At 37.6% G+C, this 18,752-nt stretch overlaps 1 protein-coding gene across 1 annotated transcript in view; it reads right to left on the bottom strand.

Annotated features, from left to right (window-relative positions):
• Positions 1-18,752, bottom strand: part of ryr2a (ryanodine receptor 2a (cardiac)) — a gene marked incomplete at its 5' end in the record, with an annotated part of 184,614 nt that overhangs the window by 55,778 nt on the left and 110,084 nt on the right. The window contains 12 exons of the mRNA XM_040123032.1: positions 320-379; positions 1,061-1,231; positions 1,597-1,689; positions 4,231-4,318; positions 4,594-4,751; positions 5,842-5,924; positions 7,669-7,861; positions 8,480-8,607; positions 9,975-10,105; positions 11,085-11,166; positions 11,375-11,613; positions 17,952-18,012. Of these exons, the coding sequence (XP_039978966.1) occupies positions 320-379; positions 1,061-1,231; positions 1,597-1,689; positions 4,231-4,318; positions 4,594-4,751; positions 5,842-5,924; positions 7,669-7,861; positions 8,480-8,607; positions 9,975-10,105; positions 11,085-11,166; positions 11,375-11,613; positions 17,952-18,012 (1,487 nt within the window). The remainder of the gene's footprint in view (positions 1-319; positions 380-1,060; positions 1,232-1,596; positions 1,690-4,230; positions 4,319-4,593; positions 4,752-5,841; positions 5,925-7,668; positions 7,862-8,479; positions 8,608-9,974; positions 10,106-11,084; positions 11,167-11,374; positions 11,614-17,951; positions 18,013-18,752) is intronic.

Genomic DNA, 18,752 nt, shown 5'->3' with positions numbered 1-18,752 from the left:
TGCAAGTCAAACACATACAGTTAGAATTGCATATAGAAAATTCATTTAAATGTGAGTTGAGGTTGAGCACTTTCCTGAGCAATCCAGTTAAATATGTGGCTTTTCATTACATTGTTGTGTGAAATGTTTGAGCTATTAAGGCTCAGATTATCCACTACGAAAACATGAGATCAAACTTTATTATCCACAACGAAAGGTTTAAAATTTAATTTCTCAGTAGTGTAAATATAAGAATATCAAGTTTTTCCCAAATATACTTAAAGTACCTTGATCTTGTTACAATCACGAACAACATCAAGGTACCTGACTGTATTCTTACCTTCCCTTGTAAATGGAGATTGTTCCTGATGATCTCTCGGACTTCATCCTCTGTATCCTTCTGTTGACAGAGCAAATGTATAGTCCATTAGGAGATCAAGATAAACCTTAGATCAGGTGTCCACTTAGAGGATAAGATGCTGACCATGAATCGCAACGTCCCTGGTTCGAGTCTAGCCTTTGTTGCAACTCTTTTTCCCTCATTTCTGTCATCCCTCTACTATCATTATCTAATAAAGACATAAATTGGCAAAGTAATAATAATAATGTAACCCTTTAGATTACAGGTCATGAATGATAATTTATACTTGTTATGATACCATAAGCAAAAAAAATATTTGGCTGCCTGATTAAAACTTACATGGTTTGACTGTTATTTAACAATTTCATCAAAAAATTATTGTATTGTACATATCGATTGAGCATATCAATACTTATTGCCAATAATTAATTGTTTGCTATATTTTTTGAGATACAGAACTTAGAAAAGTTAAGTCAAATGAAGTGTTTTTGTTCTCAATTCTTTAATACCAATGAATTAGAATTTACATATAATGCTGCTTTAAAATTAAAGGGACCACTTTCTCAAATCATTCATGTTCCAGACCTGTTACTTGAATTGAATATGTTCTATGAAATTTTATTTCTATAGCCCCTTGTTATACAGTATGAATGTGTCATACCATATCAGAAACCAGACAGCAACTTTCAAAATTTATTAGACAAATGTTATTTTGAATACCTGGGTGAAGCGGTTCTTAGCCAGTGCGATAAGCTCTTGTTCTCCGGGGGCACAGATGTTGAGTCCAACAGGCAGTAGACGCTTCAGAGTAGCAACAATCAAACTTGTCTGCATTGAATATCGATCTCCCTTCCTCTTCATCTTTTTCCTTTCCTGGTCTGAAACTATTCCCTGAGTCAACATAAAACATCAGAAGACAAGAAATACACACAGCCAAATTTCATAATTCAAGCCTTACTAAATAGTTTTCATTCACATTACACAGATGTGTAGTGATTTTTGGTTGTAAATGCTGATCACCAATTTGCTCTATATTTGTTACTGTTCTGTTTTAAATGTTTATACGTTTTCCTGCTCTATTGTTCGGATGTTTGCTTATGCAGTGAAGGAATTTATTTATAAGGATAGATTAACATTAATAAATCCTATGTTTAGTCGTGGAATGGAGTGGAAAGGCTTGTGAGGGTTAGGGGGTTAGGATTAGGGTTAGGTTACAATGTGTTTGTATCAACTCACTCCATTCCATGTGCCCATACCTTTGACATCTTACACTTGGTGTCAGTGATGAGGAAGGACATGTTGTTGATTTCATTTTGGACCACAAAGTTTTGTTCTTCCCTCTTGAAGTTCTGCAGAAAGATGACAACATGGCACCATTCATCACTCTTGTGTCATACTGTTATGGTCTCTGATGTTGATTGAGAGCCAGGCCCCTGTTGACATTCCACATGTATGACTTGTTAAATATACTGTACCATACACGACACACAGGAATGTAGTGTACATTTTCTAGGATATTGAATCTCATGTGTCACTTTCATCTGTTACTGTTCTGGATGAGCTTAAATTCTGCCAGGCAATTGCTTGATTTGAGATTACTCTCCACCCAGAATACCTCTATAGGTGAATGGTACAATCACATTACCGTACTCATGATATCAATATTTTGAAAAGCCTGGTTAAATCCTGTTTACAGCCCTAGATACCAGTTGAAGCTGTTGTTGATTCTTGTTAAGGTTTTGTCTAGCACATGTGTGTGAGCTAATGTTTCCTAAGTAAACTAAGTACACTACACTAAGTTAGAGCAACAACATCTGCTAAATCAACTTTTCAAAATATTGTGGCTAATGTGCTTGTTTGCCTAATACTACCTACACATCAGGCAGACACAGAGCAACATGGGCATCCCATCTTAGACCTATTTCTCACCATCTGATGAAGTCCAATATTTCTTTTTTTTTTTTTTTTTTTAGCTCTGGTTCACTACGCAACCCCATATGCAGCAGGTGGCAGCGCACAGTGTGTTGTGACACATTCCTCCCATAACCATCATTAAAAATTTTGCAACTTGTGACGCAGTAGCTCTTCTGTCAGTTCGGACTAGACAGGATAGCCTTTGTTGCCCTCATGCATCAACGCCGTTGTTACAAGAATACCAATATTATTCACTTCATCTGTAAGTGGTCATAATGTTTTGGCTCATTTGTGCATTTCTAGGCATAAGGAGATCATGTAACAAGCAGTTTCACCTTCAGTCGATAAACAAAAATTCTTGGAATCTGGGGGCTTGGTATGAGCTTGTGAGTTTGAAGCAGCTGTCTTCACTTTTATAAGGAGGTGGGGGTTAAGCTGTCTCTATACTCTGTACAAAGTGCTTGTTGGATAGCTAGATAGCTTTGTTAGCCCTGTCCCCCCGAAACATTTCCAACGCCAGTTTACGGGAATTCCATGTCTGACCATGTCTTCTAGGAGAGACTCTCTGAAAATGTGTGCCCAAAAGAGCAGCGCTGCCGTAGCAGGGCTCTACCACTTTTTTCTCAGAGTGAGGAAATAGAATATTCGCAGTTCGCATAATCTGGTTGCAATTCATATGTACTGAATCGCACACCATATCTTGCCGACTTCTCTTTTTTAAGCGCCTGAAGATCCAATCCTCACTAAAGTATATGTCATGCAAGAGAGCCAATAAAAACAAATGGAATGGTCAAAGTTGCCATATTGACATTTAAGGTATTGATTGATTCACAACGTCAACTCATACATTGAGTAACATGCAAGAAAACATTCCACCTTAAAAGTTACCAGTAGCTGCCAGTAGCCTTGGAGCAGCACATGGAATTGAATTTTTTTTTATACCTAGCTAACTTTAACTAGTGAAGATGAAAAGGCAGCAAGACATGCTTTCATTCATCGCTCACTCTTCTGACGGTTCTTTTATTTGTAATTGAAAAGAAACATTACAAAGCCACTTGGAAAGCTTGTGCTGCATCCTCAATGCCTGAAGTAAATGATTTTTATTATAACTATTGGATGAGCTTGACCTCGACCTGCACTCCAACTTTCAGAATGCATTTTTTGAATGTGACTTCACTTGAAGTCACAATGAACACAAACTATTTGTGTTCATTTGCCTATATTGATTAATGCCACACTAATTACAACCTGCTATATACTCCATGGCATTGTTTAATACTACTTAGCTAGATGTTTGGCTGACTGCCACGTAATATTCTCAACATGATGAAAGTATTCATAAAGTCAGTCTAACATCTGAGCGTCTGGTCAATTGACTAATGTATGTAAACTTCCCACCGTAGGAACATTGGTTGCATAACCTTTGAAATGAGCTACAACATAACCATGTGTAGGTGCGCTCTAGTACTTAAACAAATTACACTACACTTTTGTGTGTGCCGTTATCCCCATTTCTAAAAAATATCACATCTCCCCCCTCTCTCTAACAGCCAGCTTTTCACTCTACATGCTAGTGCGGCCGTTTGGATCAAGTATAAACACTTTTGATTTCCGACATGGTTAGGATTACGAGCTTGTTCGGAAAGAACATAAAACTGGCCCGTAATGAGAGATGAAAGGACTAGACTATAAGGACCAGTTAACCAACAAAATGAGCTCAATGCTACTGAAAGCTCCTTGGAGTTCGATCAGCAGTACTGGCAGCTCTTTATAGAGAGTAAATTAATCAGGTACTAATTATCAAAATCATTCATCAGTGGAGTACATAAAATTAAGCAGGAATTTACTAGTGTTCTCACAATATGCACCTACCATTAGACCTTGCCCAATATTCCCTTGTCTACCTCTCACAGTGAGTTTTTCAAACAGCAGCACCTTTCTGTGTTTCTTTGCATCTTTCTCAGTGATTTTCTTACATGAGACTTGGCCCAGAAGATGAAAACCTCAGCCACCATTCGGAACAGCTCCTCAGCCTCTGGGTTGGACTCTTTCAGCCATCTGGCCCTGTCAATATATGAAGGTACTTAGTGGATAGTGGCGCCTCTTTAGCAGGTTCTCTGTGTTCTTTACTGCAATTGATTTTGTATTCCTGTCCCAAAATGTAGCAAATATAAAGCTTGGTGTTAGCAATACAGACCATCTGCATGACATGCATGTAGGCCCATAATTTTAACACATTGGAATTATATGTCATATTGTAAGTCATATGATCGTTTCAGAAAAAACATGTACAATTATAAGCAGTGACGTACAGGAACTCTTCGATCACAACACTGTACCTATTGTAGTCGACAAATCGGATGAGGAGAGGGTAGAAGGCGTACAGGTCTCTGACCAATATGGTGAACTGGTCCATGATGAGAAGCTCTGTCTCTGACATCTCACCCCTCCCCTCCACCTTGCTGTGTTCCTCATCCATCAACACAACTGCTGCTTTCTGACACAGTACAAGATTACTGACTGTTAATGTGCACAGTAAATACATTTGATCATAGCAGTAACATTATGATGATATTTTGAATTACTATAAATGCTGTCAGGAAATAATAGTCCATTATAAAAGCTTATGAAAGCAACTATGCTTGTTATTGTGCCATGCTATTTTTGTAGTGATCTAGTTATTTATATAATTATGTTGGCAGATGAATTAAAAGGTCCTGTGTGATGAATTAACATTTTGTTTGGTAGGCTTATTGTTTTTCCATTATCTGTTGCCAGACAATGGAAAAAGTATTAGTGATCGAAAAGTAGTGATTGAAATGCGGCTCATAAGACTACATGGTAAGCAGCAGACACTTCCGAGCCATTTCCAAGCTGCTGCTTTGCACTGTTAAAATCCTGACTTTATAACCGCAATATCGTCTGACGAAATCACCATACACATAAATTAAAGACAACGGCTGTGCTGTGACTTTGGCTATATTAACTTGTAAAATGATCACTCGGAGAGAGTTATTCAGTCATTCATGTCTGTGTAAGCTGCCGTGTGGTAGATTGAGATGCATAGAGAGGTGTATCTGCGGAGGGAAAGCCTGACCTGGCTCACAGGGCAATACTAGCGACTCTCTTCTACAGAAAGTAGCTAAGGTTTGTCCAAGAAGTTGCTAGATTTGTCGCTTGGTGCCTTATTCAAAAAACTGTTGCTAAAGGGGTCTGATAAGTTGGTAAAAATAGCCAGAAAAGCGCTATGTTTACAACACTCCCTGTAAACGCCTACTGATGACATAATAGAAACTGTTTGCGCCAGTTTATTTTGAAAGAGCAACAGCCAATTGGGAAACGCCAACACTTGGCCGGCTGACTAATGACCAAACTTCATTACGAATTTCATCTGAATCTGCAGGAATATGACTGAAACATTTCAAGACTGTTTTCCAAAACACTGCATTAGACTTGCATTCTTGATGTCAAATCATTTGTGGCTGGCATACCGTGAGTTCTAAAGTTTAGAACCTTACACTATTTTCCACTTGTGTTGTAACAGGATCAAATAGCAATCTACAACACATTATAAAATGATAACTCACTTTTTTGAGTTTCTCCATCAAAGGCAGGAAATGGGTCTTGAGCAGCTGGGCTTTGGCCCTGCTGATAATTGGCTGAGAGAAAACTTTGGGGAGGGGACAGAGATGGGATTGGACAGTTAAAAACAGAAAAATTAATTTTCATTTAGCTTCATGAAGTGTGTGTGAATTTTGTATGCTCATTAAGGTTATAATGTTCAGTATGCATTGAAATTGTTTTAGAGAGGTGCTGATCGACTGTATGATCATTTTTAAGAATGTAGTCTGTACTGCTGTTGAACTATATTACATTATACAGAGAGGATTTTCTGTCATTTAGCCTACCCTCATTGATATTAATGGGATGGAAAAATAATAGAAACACCTGTCAGTATAACACAATACAATTCAACAGCAGCACAAACTGCATTCTCAAAAATGACGATATCAACACACAAATCAACACCTCACTAAAACAGTTTCATCATGATTCCCAATGATTTATTGCAGGACTGTTGTATTAGACTGCATTAGCAGGATTCCCAACAGAAAAGTTGTTAGGCCCTGCAGCTGTTTATTGTTGTAACAGCATTACCAAGGACAGGGTGTCGCCGGCTGCGCTTTGGGCTGGGCTAACATGACTCGAGGCTGGGCTAACATGTTGACTCGGTAGAGCCATGTTAGCACTCTCTTCCTCATCGCCATCAACTCCAGAATTTTTTCATCTGAAAAAATTGTCTAAATGTCACAAAGGAAGTATCCATGTTATAGACTGTCTGGCTAGCTGGCTAAGGGTACTAGGTGATAGTTGGAAGTGTCACGTGTTGAACATCACTCTACACAATGAGGGTCTCAGACCTGCTTTTTTCCCACAGTGTGTTCAAAGTGTGTTGAAACTTGAAACAGGGCTGAAACTTGGTTGTGATTGGCCATTGAACCCAGTCCAAGAACATGCACACAGCACACTCTCATGCGTACCCTGCATGACAGGCAGTCACCCGCTGGTGCAGTCCAGCCAAAAAGAAAAGAGAGCAATGAGCCGTTCTTTTGAACGAGAGCCCTTCTCTTGAACAGGAGCTGTTCTTTCAAGTAGCTCTCTGAAAGAAGCAGAGCTGTAAGATCTGGCTCCCTTCAAAGGGCCGAAATTCCCATCACTACTCAATGCCCAAACTGTTACTTATGTAGCCTATTATTAATGCTGTGTATAATATGCTGATACGAAACCATGGTTACGAGAAGCTACGACAATTCCTATTTCAGCTGGAGAGAGCAAAGTTTGTCCTGAAGCCCGCTGCTGTATTTATACCCTACACCTTAATGAAGGGTGCTTCATTCAGCTGTGAGTGAGATTACAAACAGAGTTGCACTCCATGATGGAGTTGGAGTGGGGAGGGTCCGGTTTGAGAAGGGGCCTGTGTTTCCAGCCAAGCCACCTCAAATTCCCCGATAAATAGGCGGGCCGCTGGGCTTGCAATACATTGATGGAAAGCTTGATTAGTTTTAGCTTGATTTTCATAATAAACTGCCAACTGAGTGTATATATACAGTCATCAGCCATTAGCAAGTAGCAAGTAACATGGATGTAACTGGATTTAAAACATTTTTAAAAATCAGCACTGTAAATGTTTTATGAGAAAGGGAATGCATTTAAATTGTTTGTTTGAGCTCAAGAATACATAAAAATGAGGTGAGTAACACTAAATGTTGCTTACATGAAAACTCCACAGGGCCACTTTATGATTTTAAGTAAAGTCAAATTGATTTGTAAAGCACATTTGTGAAGCATACTGTAGAAAGAAGAAACAGGGATACACCGTCTGTCTGTCACACACACTGTATCGTCATGTTTACCAGCCAGTCTTTTCATCCAAGCCCCCTCATCTATTCCCAGGTTGTTGTAGATAATCTTAAGAATGTTTCCCAGCAGAGTGTTCATGTGTTCGGAGTTCACAGAGGTGCAGCAGCTGTCAGCTTTGTCTGCGTTGCTCTCTGGTCCATGTTCCCACCAGTGAGACATGTAGCTGCATAACATTGGTAACACCACCTGCAGTAAAAGGAACAATACATACAGAAGTTTAAATTATCACAAGATCACCCCATTCCCCGTCCCAACGCAGTGCTTTGTAGCACATCTCACTGACAGTTTGACAGTGAACCACAAAGACACAAAGACAAACATTATATGAATACTATTTGGGTTCAGTCAACAAAGACTCAACATGTCTAATTTCCAATCAACAATGTCTGGCTTCATCATGGACATATACCAGAGTACTGAGTGAGCACAGTGTCACTCTAATGACTGTAAAGGTGTAGCTGTAGATATATTGAGTAAATCTGAACAGTTTGTTAAGGCAGGTTTAATAAGGATGAGTCAAACTCTGCATTTAACTCTTTCAAAGTTCTTAGTAGCAGTGGGAAGCCAACATAGCAGCACCGAGTGACCATCTCTAGTTCAGAAGCTTTGGTTAAGGGACAATGGAAAGATTATTTCTAATACCTAACATGGATGATTTGGGGGTGATAAGAAAACACAGCACCCTGACGAAACAAAACCCAGATGGATATGGGTACAACAGAAATAAGGCCCATTGTGGAAACCAGGACCTTATTCCTGTTCTATCATTCTGTTAAATGCATTTTTTAAGTTACTATGTCCCACCTCCATGACATGGGGCATCTGAGTGTATCTCATGCCAGATTCTGCCAAATCCATGATCTCCTCCAGAGACTTCTCTAAGTTTGGGATCACAGGACAAACCTCCCCAACGTGCCCTGGAAGACCTAAAGCTGGGAGGTGAAAAGAGAAATGCACTTACAGTTTTTCTGAAATGCTAACACACAAAACCCCATTTTCTGAACTAAATGCTCAGTGACCTGAACCCATTTATTGATTTGATCACTCTTTTGGTAAAACGCTAAACAGCTGTCACCCAGTTAGACACAATCTGCAGATCTCATTAAATCTTTTTGCAAAACTCTAAACACATTTTCACTCATTAAAACGTATTTTGCACGCTGATGCACTTCTGATGCATGATGGTAGCCACAGGTGGCAGAAGTTAAATACAATTACAGCACAGATGCCATAGTTTACACACAGCAACTCAAATGTTCACACTTGTTGCTAATGATGTGATGAAACTAATAAAAGCTGGGTAAGAGTGCACAGGTAGCACACCTGAGTTCAAGGTTGATATCAACAATGGATGGAAACAATCTTTTCAGAGATTCAGAGGAGAGAATAGGTAATTGTTTTTTTGTTTTTTTTTGTTTTTCATTTAATGTTTACTGTAGACAGATGTTTCAGTATTTCAAAATGTCAATGTAAAGGAGACTGTTACTGTTTTTACTGCTTGTATATTTTTGTAACTCCATGTTCCCTTTTCCCTTTTTTGATGTAATGTGTATTGAATGTGCAGTAGTGTTTTTATTTTGACTGGCTGTGTGTATGATCTGACAATGCTTGATTCTCAGCAGAGATAAAATTGTTTCTTTGATTTTCTAAGAAGGGTAAGTTTTGTGAATGTAGTTTGAAAATTGGGTTTTGTGTTACAGTTTTGAAAAAAAAGGTTGGAAGGTTTCAAGAAATGTGTCTTAGCAACTGTAAAAACTGCAATCACCAAAGATGAATATAAATACTTATACCGATTTTAATTATTACATTACATTTTTGGATATACAGGATTAATGTTATTAAATTTGTCTTTCACTTCAATAGCAGACACCAGTTAGCCTAGCCTGCTTACATAAGCACGGATTTTCACTAGATGTTACTTTTCATTCAAGTTAATTCAACTCCTTCTGAGAAATCAGCACCTTTGGCACACTCAGTGCTGTGTTTGCCCTTACTTAGAAAGAATGGGGGGCTTACTAGTGCCAGCTGTCTTTCTTTCATGGGTCCAGTTGTGGTGATTGCAAATGGGTGTCAAAACTAACAAAAACAGGTAGTCCTGTAGCCTAAGCACTGCACAATACTCTGTGATTTGAATCTCTGAGTAAGATATTGAGTCCTGAGTTGCATACAGAATAAACGCAATTCTCCATGGATACAATTACAACATGACTTATCTTGGTGTAATCTCTGCCCTAATATATGTGAAATACAAGCACACAGAACAGCTAAACATTAAAATGAAAACCACATTCATCAGTACCCCCTCTATCTTTAGTTCCTTTGCTGTTGTAGATGGAGAAGATGTTGAACTTGTTGATGTGAGGCTCAAGAAATGCAACAGGGAAGGCTGCTGAGAAGGCAGCTAGACACTTTCCTAACGCTGGACGCTGTCTAGAGAGGAGAGGAGAGGAGAGGAGAGGAGACAATAATCTATTTGTTTTTCAATAAAGTTGGTAATATTGTTTTAAATTTAGTTCCATGTTTCACCTTTAAAAATCATGAATTTGTGACTAAAGAGGTCTTGATTCATTTGTTGGTCAGCTGATCAGCTGTTAAAAATTACCATCAATTTAATGTATTTAAATTTTCTCATTGCTATTTTCTATCGTTGAGAAGCTCGGTTTTAAAGCAGTTTGACGATATTTTATCAAACAGTAAAAAAGGTGTAATTAGGGAGCAAGACCATAACCTGTGAATTGTTAACTGGTGCATGTACTATCACAGGATGAATATGTACAGTGCATTTGGCTGATTTTCCATCATAAAAATTCAAATGAACTTTTTCCATGCGATGAAGAAAAATGATATTTGTGTGCTGCGTGAAATTCAGCAGAACTGACGACAAAAAACCTGCAGATAAATTAGATTTTGTGCAGGGAGGGGCAACTCGACTACTCAGATTTCATGAAGCTTAGCAATGGAGTTTTTAACACACTAACAGTGAACTGGCAGTGATACTGCTGATTTCACATATTTTACTGTTACAGCTAAAGCTAAAGGCACACATGTAATGTTAGACAGCTTATTGGAAATGTTATATTAATCTGTCTCCTTCTCTCTGCCTAATACACAACAGCAAAATACACTCATTCATGGGGTACATAAATGTTTTTGTAGTATGTGATGCATAAGCTGGTCTCTTTTGTAAGTTGAATTGATACGACATCAGCGTTCAGCACAAAGAAACTTGACTTTGGAATTTGTCTGGTACCTTCGCATTGAATTTCTTGTTTGAGTTGTATTCAATGTTTACTGTAAATTCAGTTGCTCTGCATAGTGCATCACATGTACACCTATCTACAGTTGAGTAAGAAACATTATTCTATAACAGGTTTCCTGTCCTTAAAGATATGTGTAGGGTATGCTGCACCTTTCTACATAGATGCTTTTGTTGGTTCCCAGAAAGTAAAGGCTGTTGAGGATCCTGTAGCAGGAGACCTGGACATCATCCACTGGAGGAAGAGAGGCAAACAAACATCTTTTTCACTTTATGTTTCAGGGAGTTTATTTTTTAATAGAAAAATTAAGTTCTAATTATTAATTTGAATTAATTAATTAATTAAGTCTTCAAGAAGAAAGTCTTTGAAAACATTAATTAGTAGGATTTTATCCTTGATGCCTTAATCAAGCATGATATGAACACCACAAGTCAATACTCACATATGAGGTCTTCTCCAAACATGTTCTGTCCAATGTGTTCAAACAGGGAGGAGAGGACAGGCAGCAGGGCGAAGGTGGTATAGTTGATGATCTGGGTGACACCTCGTGGCAGCTCTCTGCTGTGGGTGAACTGACCTAGCTTCAGGTTCTCCTGTGTCTTCTCCAGATCCTCTGCCGAACTGTCAAAGTATGACCGTAGAGCCGCCTTCACTGACTCCAAACCAGTCTTCATCACTGTCCTGATGTATGAGGAGAGTTAGATTTTCCATCCTTATCTTTACAAGAGATAGTTAATTCCACCAGCTGATAGAGAAAACACACACATTCTACATTCTATTTTAGTAATTGCCGCTCAAAAATCACACAGAAATAGATGAAATACTTAAAAAATAAAGTGACAGAAGAGAAAACAAAGACAGAGCAGCCAAACTACATTAAATCACAAGGTGAAATGTCAGGATAAAATGTTTTAAAGACTCCGAAGCTCAAGTCAATATCTATAGAAGCTAAACATGTAATGTTTACTGTGGTTCATGACTTCCCAACCACTTAGAAATCTCAACTTTGGGTTGTTTTGGTAAAATTACTCCTTCTTTGTTTGTATCTCATCAATTACCAATCATGACAGCTCAGTTGTCAATATTCAAGCACTTTTCTATTCAGATTCATTTCAATGAGTCTTATCCAAAGATACAGCTAATACATTACAAAATGTCGCTCACAGCACTGGTTCCTCATACCACAATATTTACACATTTGCATTGTACATTACTGATAAATAAGATATTAGCAGACAAAATCTACCTTAAGCTGCTCATTCTAATGAGGCTGATTGGTCTGATTTTATTCATTCAGTTTTGATGAGCGACACATTTTGTAAATGCATTGATAGGTCCTGAAAGAACCACTGTTACTACTACTAATAATAATACTATTAATAATCATAATAATCATCATAATAATAATAATAACAGTGTGTAGCATGTACTTGGTACTTGGTACAATGTTTAGCTCAGGATGCTCTTTGAACTGAAAAACTGCTGTCTATGTCTTGGCATTTGTTGAACATAAATTACAGTAAGTGATGTGTTGCCTGTTAACTAAACCTTGTTAGTTGAACTCGTCGAGCCTTTATAGCTATTTTAACAGATATGGTGAATGTAAATGAGAAGCTCAAATGTATTCCCATAACATTTATATCCCTTGTTTCAAAGCATTATAATTTTCAAGTAAATTATAGCAATGCTGAACAAAGAGAAGTAGATTAGATGAAAACTGTATATCACTATAGTTCAACTCAACATGATTTTTAGATTGATTAATTAAATGGTTATGTGCCTTAATTTTTATTGAAATAATTATGCTTTTTTTTTAAATTATGCTGCTTAACATTTACATTTTTCAAAAAAAAGGAAGAGACATTAGCTTATGCATTTCTTTGTTTTCCATAATGTTCCTAAACATACCGAACTGTGCCTTTTGTGTACCACTGCTGAAAGTACTAGGCACGCAACAGTACTAACATCACTTGTTACTTGTTGGATTTAAAGAAAAAAAAGTGTCAAATTTATGGTCATCTTATATTTTCAGTTTATATCAGTTTATATTGTGCTAAAGTTCAATTGAGTTCTTCTTTGCACATGCTCACCAGGTTGTTTGCAGCTGCATTATGCAATTATGAAGTGCAGTGTCAAGTCAGGTTCAGTCAAGTCCATTAGCATTTACCACCTAGTCCCTCAAAAATGCCCTCCTTTTGGGGAGCACATAGCATTTGGTCAGAATTCATCTTCATCTTTGGATGTTTGATGTGTAAATCCAGTGGTCCTGATGATGACTGCTCCAAAAAAAAAAAAAAAACCATACTTTTGGTCTATTGTTGGTCATACCCTTTAGATTTTATGGTGACATTTTTGCAAAGTGATGGTAAATAGTGAACTGATAGTGGCTTGTTCTGTAGTAACTAAACCCCTTAAACACACCAAATTTATACCTAAAGTTCGCAATTTGTACCCTACTACAAAACATAAACATCTGAGATGCAATATCATATTTTTTGTTATTTGGAAAAGACTGTCAAAGAATGTAAAACTTATTTATTTTCAAGTCCTTTTCCATTTTATATGTGTGTGTATACACACACACACGTGTGTGTGTATATATATATATATCTACACATATATTTATATATATAAATATATGTATGATTATGAACTATGATTATGGAGAGAGTCAAATAGCCATCTGTTCCGGCACATCCATCTGACGGAAAAGATAGTGGATCATACAGCATTCTATACCACACACAAAATGTCTCATTCTGAATAGTTCCAGTGTAGACACATCTGGAGGACTGTTAGAAAAGCACCACAGTTAACTTTCTAAACTTAGTCCTCAGCTTAGACTTGGTCCACTGAGATAAAACTAAAACTCATCTACATGATTCACTGAGTCAGTCCTTCAGTGTTTTTTATACAATTAGTGAAGGAGAGCAAAGTTTAGGTCATGTATGCAATATGGGTGAATACCATTGATGTATTATAACTATATTAGAACTGGATACTGGGTTATTTTAAAGAGTACTCCACTGATTTAGCATTGCACTCCTTCAACATTGTCAAGGCGGCTGTGGCTCAGGAGGTGGAGTGGGTTGTCCACTAACCGGTAAGCCGGTTGTTTGATCCCAGGCTCCTCCAGTCCACATGTCGAAGCGTCCTTGGGAAAGATCCTGAACCCCAAAATTGCCAGCCAAGTATCATCAGTATATGTATAGAAAGTGCTGTATGTATAGAAACGTGCCGTGTGAATGGGTGAATGTAGCATGTAGTGTTAAGTCATGACTGACATTTTAAAAAGAAGGATTAAAACTGATTCATACAACTTTTGTCACTGAAAGCAGTGAAGAGACACCATTTAAGTTCCTCATTAGGAACTATTTGCATTTCGACCATTAGAGTTCCTATTTAAGCTCCAGTGGCCATGGTCTTTTCTTTTGAGTATCTTTTTGTATCTGTGATGGAAATCTGTGAGCTGGTCAACTCGTGATGAAAGTGGTTTCAGGAGACCCAGATTTCTTGAGCAGAAGCATTTATTGAAACTCGATGCATCGAGGAGAACAGAGATGAGCAGTACAAGTTGATTATGTGTAAAGCCACCTCATTCCAAAATTCATTGTCCTTGCAGGCTGAATTTAATCCTTACAGAATTTACATAAAACTTACTACATGACCAAATAGGGATATTCTACGTGGGACCACAGCATCTAAGCATACATGTGGAAAGATTGTATTGGGTACCAAATCATAAACATGAACCTACTTTACCTAAGTTACTTTGAATAGTCTATGTAGTACTATGTAGTCCAATTGTTTTGGAAGGTTACTGAAGAGTTTTTCAGCATTACTACATCTTTTTTTCTGGGTGCCACTATTAATTTGCACTTCCTCAACTCCTGTTTAATTGCAGCCTGGCCTAGGCTGACCTAGTTGCTGATTATGTGTTAAGCTGCTGCATTAGGAAAGTGGACACAAACTACACACAGTGATTTACATGAATTTCATGTGTTGTTTGTTTGACATTTAAGGCCAGATTTATATACATAGATTTTTAATATGGGTTGAACAATCTAATGTACTGGCTGACTAAATACCAGATTTACAGAGTGACCAAAAATGACAGGCTGGTTAAGTTTAAAAGTTACCAAGTGAATGGGGGGGTGATGTTGCCAACTGCCTTGTGAAGGGGAAGTTTATTTATTAGCGGCATTTAAAAGTAAATGGTAAAAACTCTACTGACCATATAACTGGCCCCCTTATTAACAGGCAGCATTGCTATCTAGCTGATTATGGGCCAGAGGATAAAACTAACTTGCTTGCTAATGACTGCCAGTGTTTCCAACTGGCTAAGGAAGGAACCATTAACCTAACAAATGACAAAATATGGAGAGCATGAGTGAATGAGAGTGAATGACAAAAGGCCACATTTTATATGACTTCCTGACAGATGAAGAGCCCAGCACTGTCAACTGAATGTCAGTGCCATAAATATTTAGGAAATTGTTTAAAGCAGCAATAACTTAATGAGCAATGGTACATATGCGTTTGATGTATATTAATGAGAACCACATTTATGCTGAAAAATGTATCCCTTAGTAGGAATATGTTTAATGACAAACCATGAGCTATAATGATTTATTTTCACATCTATGACAAGCATTAAACATGTTGTGGAAGCAAGCATCAACTTAACTGAGGGGACGCTCAGAGGCGACTAATCATGCATACCACAGAGAATGTAAATACTGAAGTGAAAACTTGCAAAGCTTTGGCTTGCAAATATTTTTTTTACAACAACGAATGTTACATGGTGCTAAGAGCCACATGATGGAACTATTCAGTGCAGATACTTAACTTTGCTGAAGTAAAGAAGTAAGATCTGATCTTCAGCAACCTCAATGTGGTGTGCAGACATTGCATGCGATGAAATCCCTTGAGTAAGGAAAGCCAAAGGTGTTACTGTGGCCAATGATGATGATCTCGTCTCATTCCCCAAATGATGACCTCTCCACTACAAGTTTCAGAGACCAGAGCCAGGGTTATCACAGCAACCCAAATTTCTAGGCATTAAAACTATAAGCGAGACTGGATATCATGAATTGTCTGTGCAAAGTGCTAAATGGATACAGACAGTGATTTTCCTTAATACCCCCTCCTGAAGTGACTTTGTTACCAGAGATTTAGACAGAGCTGCAAATCAGTACTGATGGAGATTCTTAAACCTGACTGACTCAATTTATTGGACCTGTCTTGAACATAGGAACTCAGTGGGAATGAAAGTATCTGCTGTATATTCGTTATAGGACAAAATGTGACCTGAAATTTGACCTACTGTAATGGCACAAGAGAGGTTGTGTGAAATTCCCATAAGGTACACTGGAGAATTTTTTAATCAACTGATGATATCAGCTACACACCCCAATTGTTAGGGGAATCAGTGGTGATTGGAGCTGAGAAACCAAACTAAAGGATCCAAAGGAGTTTATTTGTCCATATACCAAGCATTTGATGAACATTGTAAGACACAAAGCAAAAAATGTGTTTTTGACGTAAATCAGAAAGGTGGCTGAATATTTTAGCTAAAATTGATCAGAATGTATTTTTCTGCTTTTTTTTTTTTTGGCCCTTGAAAAAATCTTTGCTGATGTTTGAAAGGGCTGAATAGTTACAAATTAATGGGGCTTTCAGATACAATGTGACAATGGCATCACTATGCTCTGACACCCATCATTTCCAATTGCTTGCAATGTGCTACAACGGTTTGTCGCTTTATCGAGCAAAGTGCACGCACAGTTCAATCTAGCCAAACTTTGACTGCTGCACATTGCAAACAGTGCGCTAAACCCAAAGGAAAACAACAGCGCAAAATCACATTATGTCTGAAAGCCCCATAAAGGTGTGACAAACTTGAACTGAACTAAAGGGACTGTTGTTTTAACCTCACAATAGTTACCTGCCTTCACTGAACCAACTCTTAAATAAATAACAAATATGTTACAACACGCTCCCTTTGATGCTTGGCCAAAGATAAGAAATGTAAGAAACAATATGAGAAGAGCAACAAGAGTGCAGTAGGAAATACATCTACTAAATGCCCAACTGTAACACCTGTAGTCCCTCTTTGGCTTGAGAAAAATCCTTTCAGAATACTAGTTCTCACTTGCATCACGATTCTTCTGCCATTTTGACTTATGTGCAAAATAAGCTTTTTATTGTTTTGCTCTAAAAGTTGTCCTATTCATATGCACATAAAAATACATGTCTGCAAGCATTTAATTACACAGAGTGTTGCCATGGTGAACAAAGATTACAAGTAAGATGCATAAAAAGGAAGTGGTGTGTAATTCACTTAATGTTTGAGCAACCACTAAACAGAAATTTTAGATGGACCCCAAAAGAGCACAGTTACCCATTCACCACTATCAGGGGTTTTTACAAAGCTTACCCAATCTGTAGCTGATTTCACTTTATGACTCATGTACCTAGATAATATTACAGAAATTAACACTTTAAGTGGGCTTTGATGCATGAATGATCATAATTCACATCTGCTCATGATGTGAAACAGATCAGAAACAACAAAAAAGAAGAAAAATGTTTCATTCTAAAGCTGAGGAGGTACATGTATGTGTGTACATACTATATGTATGTATTAATGTTTATTTTCTATTTGTCCATGTTTTTATTCATTTATTTTCATTAAACTTTCTATCTAATCTTATAAGACAAACCTAAGAGTATTATCAGTATTCACATAATGTGTCCTTCAACATTGGCCTGGACAAAAAGTCATCCCTGGCGTGATGGCAAGGTGCACACACACACAGACACACAGACACACACACAGACCCACACTCACTCACTCACTCACTCACTCACTCACTCACTCACTCACTCACTCACTCACACACACACACACACACACACACACACACACACACACACACACACACACACACACACACACACACACACACACACACACACACACACACACACACATCACAGTTAATGTCTTTTCTTACCTGGCATCCAGGCTTTGTCCCAGTATCTGCAGACAGTTGACTATGGATGTGGCATTGTTACCTGGACAGTAGAGAGGATCACATGATAGACATACTGGTTGGAGTTTGGGGTTCATATCTGTCAGGGATGTGAAGAGTCAAGCACCAAAACACACAAACAAATAAAACAACAACCTCTACCTAAAAAAAAAAATCTGAAGAATCACATGTCATGTGTGTGTTTTATTAAAAAGCACAGGAGAAGATCATATTCAAAGAAAAAGGATGTTCCATTAAAAAATAAAATTTGTCAAATAAAACAAATAAAATTTGTCATATGCACTGTTTAAAGATATGGAGGGGTTCAAAATATGAAATATCCCCATGATTAATATTCTAATAGCCTAATAAATACCAATGATAAATATCAAACTGTAACATTTTATTAATCCAAATATATCTCTTTGTTTCCATTTGTATCAAGGTTTAATCTGCAGAAGAACACCTTTTTACTTTGAGGACAATGACATTTTGGAATGCTCTCAATATTTTCATAATGACAACAAGTTGCATCACATACCACACAACACACACGGCTGCTGACAAGAAGATAGTATACACACACCAACAACATCATGCATGCATGCATACACACCCATGCACACATGGTATACACACTGGTACTTATGATCACATACTGTGGTGGAAAATCAACAATAACTCTAAAGGATAATTTCTTTTATAATGTATCTAAATTTGTAGTCGCTAAAAGTCAATAACAGTAACTGACAGTTACAATAGAGATGTATGGTGGGATGTTAC

This window comes from Xiphias gladius, unplaced genomic scaffold, assembly GCF_016859285.1.
Source record: "Xiphias gladius isolate SHS-SW01 ecotype Sanya breed wild unplaced genomic scaffold, ASM1685928v1 HiC_scaffold_1473, whole genome shotgun sequence".
Classification (NCBI taxonomy): domain Eukaryota; kingdom Metazoa; phylum Chordata; class Actinopteri; order Istiophoriformes; family Xiphiidae; genus Xiphias; species Xiphias gladius.
Note: the sequence above shows the minus strand (reverse complement) of the source record. Positions and strands in the feature narration are given on the sequence as shown.